A 13,162-nucleotide genomic window follows, 5' to 3' on the forward strand; every position below is an offset into this window, starting at 1 on the left:
TGAACGTGAGACATTTTAACAATAAAAGTTCAAATTTTTAACTAACTAATATATATATATATATATATATATATATATATATATATATATATATATATATATATATAATGATGCTTAATTTTTAAAGTGTCCGGATTGCCGGGTCGAGAGCTGTGGTTAATTTGAATATTTATGTGAGAGTAAATGAATACTTTAGTCGGATTATGGGTTGACCCGCCCATAAACTTAAAACTGTTAAAAATAAAATTAAAATTGTTATTTGTATGTTTCGAACTTACAACCTAACAAAACAAATATGATCTTTAACCAAGTATGATTGAGATGTTGTTTGCCTATGGATAATAGACCGGTATAATTTGAAAGTGGTTAAACAAATATAAATCAAATATTTGATTTACCAAAGTGTGAGGTCACGGTGCTAATTATTAAAAAATATGAATTAAATATTTGATTGACAAAGTGAAAATGTAAAATCGCGAAACGAGAGATTCATTCAGAAAAAATATGTGATGAAACATGTGAGAAAATAAGTTGTTTTATCGAAATGAATAAAATGTAGAATGAGAGCGTTATATTTTTATTTTAATAATTTTAAACATTGAATAAATATTATTATAATTTTTTAATTTATTTTATTTTTATTCTAATCAGTTTGAGAAAACTTTCTAGTACTTTCTAAAAATAAAATAAATAAAATAAATAATAATATTGAGTTAATAAAAATGAATATTAAATGATGATGTGTCATGTTTGGTTAATATATAAAACATTAGAGGTTAAATTATTGAAAATCAAACAAGAACTTGTAACTCTAGATTCTTTATCTTCATAATTCAAATAATTCAATATTTATCAACACTATACATGCTCTTAAATGAAAAAATTATCTTTTTATCAACACCAATACCAATCAATCAACATTATAATAATTCTCATATTTTTTTTATTTTCTGAAGGCATTTAACTTTTAACCCTTTCCAAAATTTCATTCCAAATAGTTTGCAACACCTCAAAAAGAATATAATCACAAAATTATTTTATTCATCTTAGTACTACCCAACACTGTCCAAACAATCTAATTATTTTTTATTTATTTAAATTCCTTACAAAGTTTGAATAACAAAAAGAAAATTGGCCCCATTTTTTGAAGTCTTTACATCTAAATAGAAAAGCCAAAGACAATCCTTTTGGGCATTATAATAACCAACCCAGCTGCAAAGGAGAACCCTATCAAGTCCTGTTTCAATGCTTATAAAACAAATCAACAAGAATTAAAACTAGCAAAATATCGTCAATATCAAAAAAAAAAAAAAATCACCGTTCATACTCAACCATAAAAAAAGTAGAAGTAAACTACAACCGAAATTTTCTTTTCAGGAAGCTAGCAATAATCCCCACATAATCATGAACCCAATTCAACTTGAGCGTTCTTAGTGGGAACCTGAGACTAAGCAAAAAAAAATGTCGTAGATGCATGATACAACACAAACAGCTTGAATCATGGAAAAATCTAACATATATAGTATGTTATGACGTGTGTAGTCATTACCATCTCTGCAAAGAAAATAACATCATACAAATTCATGAAACAACAACATAAAGATAAGATCTCAAACCTAACATCAAAGTGGCTAAAGAAGAAGCTTTAAAGTAAATATTAAACCAATAATGCCATTTTGACCAAACACAAAAACACTTTCCTTTAATCATAGAGCTTTTAGTGAGAATAGAACCTAAAACCTTTAGTTTAGTCTAAAAAGTAAGACCAGTTGGCATTGGCATTGCCAACTGATTTAGTGACAAACATAACTAAATATGTCATTTAGGGTCATGAATTTTTAATTGTGATTCAATGCCTACTATTTCATTGCTGCAAACCATACTACCATTACAGAAAACACTATCATCGTAATGGGATATCAGTATATCACTAAGCAATTAGCCCAAACAACCATAATTAAGATTATTACAACTATTATTAGACAGCTGCATCACATTGATTATGATGATAACCAGCAAAAAAGGTCTAGCATATGAGAGATAGATCAGATCATAATACATCCTGGACCATGTTTACTCTATACAAAGACAAATAACTGTGGACATGCCAGCCCTCTATACAAGGCTAACACAACATTCCACCAGTCATACCCCCACTTCAATAAAAACATGTTTTCAAAGAGAATCAAACACGAGTCTTAACATTTGAACTATACTGGGTGAGTTGGACCAACCTCATATCTCAAGAGCGAGTGGAAGTTACATCCCAAGTAATATTAGGTACAAGACCAATAGAAACACTAAAACTAAATGGAACCTATTTCTTGACTAAATTGATTCCTCTACATAAAATGATTTTAACAAATAAATTTGGTTGATATTGAAAATTAAAGAACTTAAATTAGCTGATTCTAATTCATTTTCTTAGACAGCCTCTACTTTTGAAGTTAGAAACAAATAAAGGAAAATAAAGTAAGTAGATGTCAGTTCAACAATGACGAAAAGAAGTACCAACTGCTGAAGGAGGAGGGATCTGGAAAAATACATAAATGTTTGACCTGCGAGGCTTCAACACATAAACTGTGGAAACTACAGCAAGCATGAGAATAAAAATATAAATCATTTTTTTCAAGAAAACAATACATTTAAAGGGATAAAGTCACCTTTAACATGCCTCTGTTTCAAGAGAATGTCATCTTGGATAAGGCAAGCCCCCATGCATTAAGCTTTGCTGCTACAAAGCATGATAACTAAGATACAACAAAGGTCATGTTGGGATGAGCAGTTCGTTAAATAAAATGATCCCCAAATCATTGTGTAATCAAGCAATAACAAAACAATAAATAGCAAATGACAAATAACAGTAATAACACATCCAGAAGGTTAAATAAAACATGACATCACATCAGGCTGCAAAACATCCCAGAAAACGTAAGTCCAAAAACATTAGCAATACTAAGAAGCTTTTGGCACCCCCACTCCGGCGTTGTACTAAATTATAACTGAATATTGAGCCCGATCTCTGCAAATGCAACAACACTACAGCAAGGTTAGAGAGGTGAGTCCAAACTTCAACCAAAGAGTCATTGCATGTGGTAAGAATTGCTCCAAGAAATCATGCCTGTCAAATGTTACAGTCATAACAAAGAAAGAAGTGTTAAGCATAGTTGAAACAACATATAAAATGTAATAAGATAGAAGTACATGTCTTCTACAAATAAAACAAATTATTATTCAGAATTTAATACAAGGAACACGTACATCCATATTCCATCCCCCAATTGCCACTAAGCTGATATTTGTATGACTTGATCTAAATAATTAAGTGCTTATTTGAATTAAGTTAGTTTGATACTAATATTTGAAATCACTTCTTTAGTATGATTCATCTCAAATTCTGCTAAAATATATGGCTTAATACGGTAAGTTATGAATGACTTAACACGGCAATATCTTTAATCCCTAAAATTAATTAAATTACATCACTATAAGAGAAAAATAGTCTAAAAATATTTTCGCAACATTCATTCCACATTTTATCAAATCAACTTACATACATTACTTAAATTTCCATTGGTTTTATTTAAGCATTTTTTAAATGACTTAACTTATTAGGCAGTTAAATTTAATATTTAACACTTAATTTCAGTTTTATCAAAAACACCCAAAGTGTCACCTACCTATGTACACATATGTAGACTATAGTTTTTCAAGTTACATATCCTTTCAAATGTAGGATAGAACACCCAAAAAGGAAAACAGGATTTTAGTGCCAATTTTGGATTAAGATTGCCTATCAGAAGAATAAATCAAAGAATGCCAGGTTACAAAAAAAAAGCCCATCAGAAAAGTATTTTCAATGGGATCACTTACTATTTAAGTACATCAAGAATGAATTGAATATACAAGCAAATATTTTCATCTAGAGTACAGACATATGTCAATGCAGAATATGTTGTATGGAGCAACTGTTGAAGGCAATACTAATCTTGAAAGGACCTGCAAGGTTCTTGAAAGGGATTGTTGTCAAATTGTTAATTACATTATATCCACCTATCTAAATATTCAAAACTATCCTCTACATCAAAATAAACACTCATCCATTTTTAAATGTTAAAGTTCGTATTAATATAGTTATCGTAAGAGCGACTTTCAATAATGGAAAAGGTGTTCATATGAAGTCCATTCAACAACTCAATCATCAAGTCATTTTTTTGTTAGAAAATATAGCTAAATGCAGCAAAAGGAAAAGTATTTTGTGCGCATACCTCTTTTATAGGGGAAGGTCATTAATAAATCCTCATTATTTAGTTTCCGACATAAATTTCTCATACTCAGCATCCGTACTATAATTCTTCGTTTCAGAACTTGCAGGCGGTGGAGCAATAGGACTTGGTGCCCACGGGACATTACCAACACCTTGTGCCATGTCAGCTGTCGGATGAGCAGCAGAAGGTAGTGATGGAGGTGGAGCTAGAGTATAATAAGATGGATAAGTATAAGGAGATGTTTGGTATGAAACTTGAATCAAAGGTGGTGGAGGTGTAGGGGCTACATTGTTTACACTACCAACATTTTGTAAAGATGTGCTAGTCTGAGATTGAACTCCAGGTGGATAACTTGGAGGTGCTTCACCAGAAGAAACCGCCGTCACTTGGGGAGGATACTGCACTCCATATTGAGGCATAGGTTGTGTAGGATACATGGTCAAACCGGGAGGAGGGGGTGGATAAGGAGCATAAGGAGGTGGAACGGGAACAGGTGGGCCCCATGGAACTGGATTACCAAAATAACCGCCTTGTGTAAACTGCTGAGATGGATAAATAGGAGGACCAGCCGGCTGATTGAAAGCAAGAGGAGGATATGCAGGTGTAGATGATGAAGTTGGTGGGCCTGGAGGAACACCAGCAACCGGCGGTTGAGGTGGTTTACCAGCAACTCGAACAGCAATAGTTCTTCCATCTAGACGATAGCCATTCATACCAGTAATAGCACTATTCGCCTGCTCCACACTAGAATACTTCACAAAACCGTAACCCTTGCTCAATCCAACAACACGGTCTTTGATAACCTTAGCCATCACAATCTCGCCAAAAGGTGAAAACAGTCTGATCAAGGCATCGTCATCAAAAGCAGGTGGCAAGTATCCAATGTATAAGTTTGTATCATCATATTCCTTTAAGAGCTTGACTCCATTAGAGCCCAAGCCAGATTGGGCAGCAGCTAAAGCAGTAGTGGTACCACTAGCCCAAGGAGGTGTAGTACCCACAGTAGTGCCTGGACCGAGTGCCAGAGTAGCTGAGCTTTGCTTAATAGAAGATTCAGGAGTATTCCCTCCCAACTCTGCTAAGAAGTTCTGATATTCATCATCCATCTTTTTACCTGTCGTTGCCTTCACTGGACAATCTATTGTTGGATGACCACCATCACCGCAAATTTTACACAAGACATCACTCTTAAAAGTTGTTAAACGGGAAGGACAAGCGAATTGTCGATGGCCTGGTTCACCACATAGTCTACAAAACTCTTCATCTCTAATGGTCCCATTTAATGTAGCAAGCTCTCTCAATTGTTGTCTTTTATGTTCATTAAGCACTTCATCAACTGGATGTAAGAGCTTTTCCACCATGCCAGCAGCAGCATCAAGTGATTCCTGATTCTCGGCTTCCACCAACACATGAAGATCCTCATTTTCAGATGGATCAGGTTTCAAGTCCCTTTTTTGCCCTAATCTACCTTCTTTCAATGACCCTTTACCCCTGATAACAATTTTAGCTCCAGTTTCTCTTTCCATTCTCTTTTGTGTATTCCCCCTAGGTCCAATAATTAACCCGATGAAATTGTAACCTGGGTATTCTTTCATTGGTATATACAACTTCTTCTGAAGCTTAGGGGGTCTGTAATCAGCTGGAGGCTTAAATGCAGGATTCCTTTTGATAATCTGCGATATAATTTCCTGTCTCTCCCTATTCAATCTTTCACGAGCACGGTACTCTCTAGTATTAATTCTAATCCCAAAGTTATCATAAACAGGCTCAGGCGAAGGTGATCTAGCACCTTCAGGTCGGTCATCTAATGGCAACCCAGATTGCAATTTTCTACTAATCTCAAGAAGTCTACTATTAAGTGCTTGAATTTCCGGATCAAATTCAATACCTCCAGTGAAATCTTTCATAAAATCGGGAAGTTGAATGGCTGGCTTCGGCTCGTCATCTGACCAACGCGATTTCCTCTTCTTAACACCTGTCCCAGACCCACCATCGCTACCAGCCCCATCGTTAGACTCGCTTGGCGGCGGATCCCACCTACTTCGTCGCTTCCTAGGTTTGCTGGTGTTATCATCGTCAGTGCCGCTATGGGTATTGGTTAAATTCTCGAACAAAAGAGGCCTTAGAGTCTCGGGTTTAGAACCGTTGGCATCATCATGATTATTTGAAATTTCAACTTTGGAAATGGAGTTATCCTGACCGTTTGCAGCTAGGGTTTCGAAATGAGCTTGTTCAGGTAAGTCGTGATTTATCAGGGGATGATGAAGATCAGAGACAGAAGATTCATATGAATAGCCGTGCTGGAGTTGAGTGTCGATTTCAGAGGAGGGCACGGATTCCATGTCCTCGCCAAGGTTGTTTCTTTGAGTAAGAAAGAGAAACGGAGAAGAAGGATTAGAAAAAAATTAAATTATCCAGAACCTTCTATTTTTTCTTTTTTTTTTTCTTTTTTTTCCATAAATTTAAAAATAATTAATATTATTTTTGAAATTAGGGATAACGAGAATTATTTAAAAAAAAAAACTCATAAAAGAAATTATCTTAACAATTAAGTTTGATTAACTCTATTCAAACTCGAGTTTATAAATTTGAGCTCAGGTTCGACTCGATTATTTACCTACAAACTCAACTTGACTCGAAAACTTGAACTAAAATTAAATTTTCAAATATTTGTGAAGAAAAAATATTTATTGTAAATTTTATGTTTTTATAATAAATTAAAATATATATATTATTTATTATCCGGCTCGAAAAAACTCGACAAGTTATTAAATAAGTATTATATGAGTTCGGGCTCGACTCGAACTAGGTCAAAGTCAAACTCCAGTCAAGTTTTAACCGAGCGGTTTGCGAGCGGCTCACGAGTAGCTTGACTCATTTGCAGCTCTATTACCAACTATACACATATCATCTTATTGATGATAAATGGATCAACAGTTGAGAGGTAGATGTTGAACAAAAGAAGATATAATTCCGATCATACTTCTAAAGCGAGGTGTTGTAAGTTTCATCTCAGCGTAGAAATCATCACCAACTTCTTTTCCATATTAGTCCTGAGGTTCGAACCTTCGTAGAAGAATTCGACGCTACAGTTTCTACAAAGTTATGACGGAGCACATGCATTGATGGCAGACACGGAGGACTGTCGAAGACATCGACGTAGTCAAGATCGAATCACCATGGTAAATAGAAAAGTAGAGGACTTCGTTTTTATTGTGGTACACAAAGATGTTGTCCCACCCTAGGACTGCACAGGGATGGATCCAGACATCTTAGTTGGGTGGGTTAGAAAAAAAATTATGATAAACTTTAAAAAAAAAATAACAAAAAAATTATGAATAAAAAATAGATAAATGTAAGTTTTATTATTTTTTTTTAAGAATTAGATAAACAAATATTGAGTTAGTCTCTACATAGAACTGCCCTTACAAGATAGCAAATTCAAACCCTTAACATGACACTTCACAATTATGATCATGCATTTACCCGTGACATTTTAGTCTCTTTTATCAAATTAAGAATGTACATTAATAGTCACCATAATCTCAAACTCATTTTGTATTTTTTTAAATTATAAATTAAGTTGATCAACATTCTTGTTATAGAAAAATGCCAAAACTTTGTATTTATTTAGGTGAACCGACCATAGATCATCGTTCAAGTGCAACTAACCAATCAGAAATACTTACCAAATCAAATAAAGTAAGTATTTATATTCTCAATTTTCATGTAATATTAGAGAATCTTGAGCTCCCCTCGTGATGTTTTAGCTAGAAGTTTAGGAATAGTTTGAGATTTGACAATTTATAGTATTGTAAACGAATTGTGATGTTTTGGGTGCATGTTATTTAATTCATACTCTTCCATTTACTTCTTAGGCATATTTTCTAGGATAATCAATTTATGCATTAACTTATTCTCTACTAATTATTTCTTCATTGACAATCATTCAAAGAAACTTGATTTAACATATTTAATTTATTGGAGAACCAATAATTTATTTTTTTCTCTTTATTAATGGTTGTCATTAGTCTCATTTGCATTTGGGCTGCAATGTGTTTCTTTATTCATCATATCCCTTTCGACCTCACATGTTCCTTCAAATTTGAGGAATAAATAAAGGATGAGGGTAGGGGCGGAACTAGGATGAAAAATTACCTGGGGCTGACTCCAACTCATCATGAAGGTATGAGGGTACTCTGAACAATGATTAAGTTGCAGTATCGATCTCATGTAACACTTTTTGGCGCCTACGCTATTGTCTACTTTTAACACTATATTTTGTTTATTTATATAAGTCTAACATTCGAGAAAAACATTATTAGACGAGGTGAGTCTTGCTTATAGCTCGATTCACTATTCATTAATTTTTATTAGACACACTTTCATAACTAATCTATACAACTTAGTCACACTAATCTATAGGAATGACAACGAGTACCCTACCCGTTGGGTAGTGAAGTACTCATCCCCGGACCCGGTTTTTATTTTATTACTCATTTCCGATCCTAAACCCGACGAGTATATCTATTTGTATCCACATCCCCGATTCGTTGGGTACTCGATACCCGACGGGTACCCCATTATCCGATTAAAATACGAATTTTTATTTATTATATTTTAAATATACTAAATATTAAATATTAAAAATACATATGAAAATATTACTTACTTATAATTATATTGTAGAAGTTGAACAATATACATATATGAATTTCAACACGAATTAAAGAAAAGTTCAACAAAAATCATAGAAAATGTTGAAACAAAAAAGAGATAAAAGATCTTGAAAATAAAAAATGAATAGAGATAGAAAATTTTTGTTATTAAAGAAAAGAAGATTAAGAGTTAATATGGAATATAAATTAAACTAATTATGGCTTAGGGAGTGGGTAGTTGAGTGTTGGTATAACTAATTAATTAATATATTTAATGTAAATTTATAATGATGCTATTGATTTGAAATTTGAAAAGTCAATTTAATTTTTAATATATATATATATATATTTAATATTAATATTTCGGGTATCGGGTATCGAGTTTGGGTTTTGCACACTCCCTATTCCCGAACCCGAACCCAATCGAATAATCATTTTCAGTCCTCATCCCCGATTTAAAATATCCGAACCCGACCATCGGGTACCTACGAATATCGAGTATACGGGTACCCATTACCATCCCTACTAATATGTATTTATAACCTAAGAAGTGATATATTCCCATTCAAAATCACACTCTCCCAAATTTAAAAGATACAGTAAAAATATTTATAAGCATTTAAGCTCACTTATAAAATTCTGTTTCAATTTAAAATAGATAACTATTTTTTTTATTTCAAAAATCACACTATTTTTTTTTTTCAAAAACTAAAACATAAATTTTCCACACCCTTGTGATAAAAATAAGATTAATTAACATTTAAAATTAAACCTAAATTTACAGACGATAAGATGGTATCACGTACTGTAATAATATACTAAACAAATAATCAAAACTTCATCCACAACTTAATTCACAATCCTTCTATCAACATTAAATTTTACTCTATTTACTCAAAACAAAAATTATATCATATAAATGCATGTGATTTTTAAGAATTAAATAGAAAAAATTGTTAACTATTTAAATTGAAACATAATTTTATAGAAAGAAAATGATAAAATATTTATAGAAAAATAAATACAATGAATAAATTTTATAGGCAAAGAACATAAAACAATATTAGTTAGTTATTCACACTGACTTTAATAATTAGTTTCTATACAATTTATCAAACTATGTGCTGAAAGGACCAGATGAAATTACATTAGGTGAAACAATCCTTATATTTATTTCAAGTTTCAACTAACTAATTAACTAATTCAAGGTTTTCTTGAATTTTGAAGTTATAGGTCTACTTGGATTTGGAGTCTGGATTCAGAGTCGTAGAGCAGCTAAAAAGAGATACACGACAAAGTAGTGAAAACCGATATTTTGGTGAAATATGATGTTCTTCCATTAATACTCTCCAATATCGGTTTAATGGAAGAGTAATTTGTTTTTAAGTTAATTTTGTATTGTTAGAATAGCTTGTTTACAATCCCACTCATTAGTAGTTGATCACCAGACATAGACTTTGGACTTGAGGTTGAGTTCTCAAAACACTTTTATTGAAAAACTTAGGATAATTATTTGGGTAGAATGAAATTAAACTAATCTCATTATTTCTTATTAGGTTTCTCAATTTGGGGAAAATATTTTTGAGGATCTAGGAATATTATGAAGTGGTCCTACTTGTTATGCAAAGAGATTTGTGTCGTGTCGAATTAATGGATACAAATTCAATATTGAGAGACACGATGGAGGTTTAACAACTCAAAATAGTGGTGTTGTTATATTGGGTAACAATGATACCAAAACATTGTCCTACTACGGAGTGTTGACGAAGATTATAGAAGTCGAATACTTTAGTGGAAGACGAGTGATTCTTTTTAAATGTAAATGGTTTGATGTTCATTCGGGAGATCGGGGAATAAAAATAGACAAACATAGTTTTATAAGTGTTAATGTGAACCACTCATGAGAAAATTGTAAGTGTACTTAATATTTCACTTACTTATTAATGTTATAATTATCTAATCAACTTTTGTTTTATTTTGTATAATGTGATGCACCAAACGCTTGAGATAAATCCTAATATGTCCGATTATGAGCTGACCGATAACGTTTTTGGACGACAATGGCACGGGAGGGTCATTGAAATGAGATCCAGGGTGAGACCCACCTAGTTTAGAGGAGATTTGCATTGGTGGAATTAATCGCAGCGGAGGGAGCAAGAGTATGAGCAATTGTGTACTAAATTACAAGAGGAGACTTCGAAAAAAGAAGAGCTGGAGTCTCTAGTACTTGAGTCAAAAAGACAAATGGAAATACAACAGAAAAAACAAAGACAGTTGAAAATACATTTGGCGGCGCTTATGGCGAGATTTCCTCCAACTCCACCTCTAGATCAGTCTAGTATATGATAGACTTATTTTTATCTTTCAATATTTTGACCGGTATTTTGGATGAATTGGGATTTAGGTTTATCTTTCAATACTTTGACTGTTATTGTGGATGAATTAAGATTTAGGTTGGATGATTGTATTTTGGATGAATTGGAATTTAGGTTGGATGATTGTATTTTGGATGAATTGGGATTTAGGTTGGATGAATGTATTTTGGATGAATTGGGATTTAGATTGTGGATAATTGTATATTAGATTAATGGGATTTTAGCATATGAAATGTGTGTATGATTGTTGTCTGAACTTGTTTGGTTGAAATATATATTATTTGGTTTAAATAAGGATTATTCAATTTTCAATCATATTATTTAAAAAATAATTAAATATAGCCGAGAGCAATAGGTTACTACTTTCGTTAATTATTTGAAATTATATCCGAGAGCCTTTGAAAGCTCTCGTTAATAAAAGAAAATAATCTCCGAGAGCAATGGGAAAGCTCTCGTTTATAATGTAAAATGATTTCCGAGAGCATTTGAATACTCTCGGTGACAATTATCTCCGAGAGATACTTATGCTTTCGCAAATATCCTTTTATTTTTCACCGACAGTTTCATCACCGAGAATCTGCGAGGGCATTTATCTTTCTCAGTGAGGTCTTTCACCGAAGGCAGATAGACTTTCTCCGAGAGTTTCTACCCTCACTTTTTTACTAGTACTGCAATTATAATAGAAAATTCGCCTGTAAAATAAACTAGAAGAAACCAAAATTAACAGTTTTAACTTACCTAACAATGTAATTTCCATCAATTGACCACAATCCAATTTGTGGACATTTTCTCAAGTTATGCATATTAAAAGTTCAGACAACATTATTAGAATTTGTATATCTAAAACAAAGCATATATCAACAACAAGAATAACATCTACTAAAAGTATGTTAAAAAAGATTTGCCCAAATTCTCCGATCATAGACTTGTATTCACTAATAGTAGCTACAATTTTATGATTTATCATGATAATCACAACTTTCACTTAAGAAACACATTAATTGTTTTTCGTGCATTGTAAGAACAATAAAATAAAACTTTTTTTTCAATTTCGCATATAATTGGAACTGCCAACAAAGATGTTTCAGAATCCGCAATTGCAAAACAACCAAATCTGCAAATGACTGATAAATGAATTCCATAATCATAAATGATATGTTCTACCTTTTTCTTTTTATCATCCCACCACCAATTTAAGAAATGAAAGATTCTTTTATCAATTACCGGAGAAAGTGCATAGATCACTGGTAAAAAATGGATCTTTACCAAAAGATTTTACCGAGGATTTTATAGAACTCTCGGTAATGGTCCCGAGAGGAAGAAAACTTTCGTTAATAAAAATAGATTCTGAGAGTCGTGTAAAACCTTCGAGTTTACTAATTAGTACCTAAATTTCTTCAAAGAACTTTCGGTTTTGACCTTCCCAAAAAAACCAAAATAATTCTAAGTGTTGGAAGTGGGGTAATTGCGAAGGTTATTCAAAAAACTTTCGGTTTTACCTTTCCTAAAAATTTTAATTGTGAAGGTTTTCCAATAAACCTTCGGTTTTGACTCATCCCAAAAAAAATAAAAAATATTCTAAGTTTGAGAATGATTAATTGCGAAGATTATTCAAAGAACCTTCGGTTTTTACCTTTCTTGAAATTGTTAATTGCGAAGATTTTCCAATAAACATTTGGTTTTGACTCATCCCAAAAAAATGAAAAATTTAATTTTCGTGATGCTTATTTCCGAAGGTTTATTGGAAAACCTTCGGTTTTAAGGAGGGGTCAAAACCAAAAGTTATATAAAGAACTTTCGGTAATGACCTTTATAAGAACAAAACCCTACCCCTTCTCTTCTTATTTTCACCTCTCTCTTT

At 32.4% G+C, this 13,162-nt stretch overlaps 1 protein-coding gene across 3 annotated transcripts; it reads right to left on the reverse strand.

Annotated features, from left to right (window-relative positions):
• Positions 1 to 2,601: 2,601 nt before the first annotated feature.
• LOC124919842 (splicing factor-like protein 1) lies at positions 2,602 to 6,640 on the reverse strand. Of its 3 annotated transcripts, none has more exons than XR_007097611.1 (3): positions 4,269 to 6,640; positions 3,874 to 3,999; positions 2,602 to 3,121 (listed from the first exon to the last, which is right to left on the reverse strand). XR_007097611.1 is itself a non-coding variant. In XM_047460192.1 (2 exons), exon 1 carries the CDS (start codon positions 6,608 to 6,610, stop codon positions 4,304 to 4,306), a length of 2,307 nt encoding a protein of 768 aa, XP_047316148.1. In that variant the 5' UTR covers positions 6,611 to 6,640; the 3' UTR covers positions 2,602 to 3,121; positions 4,269 to 4,303. The 3 variants fall into 3 exon arrangements, 1 of the variants encoding a protein (XP_047316148.1); XR_007097610.1 differs by having other exon boundaries at positions 3,874 to 4,009; XM_047460192.1 differs by lacking the exon at positions 3,874 to 3,999.
• Between the last annotated feature and the right edge of the window lie 6,522 nt (positions 6,641 to 13,162).

This window comes from Impatiens glandulifera, chromosome 1 (genome assembly GCF_907164915.1).
Source record: "Impatiens glandulifera chromosome 1, dImpGla2.1, whole genome shotgun sequence".
Classification (NCBI taxonomy): Eukaryota; Viridiplantae; Streptophyta; class Magnoliopsida; order Ericales; family Balsaminaceae; genus Impatiens; species Impatiens glandulifera.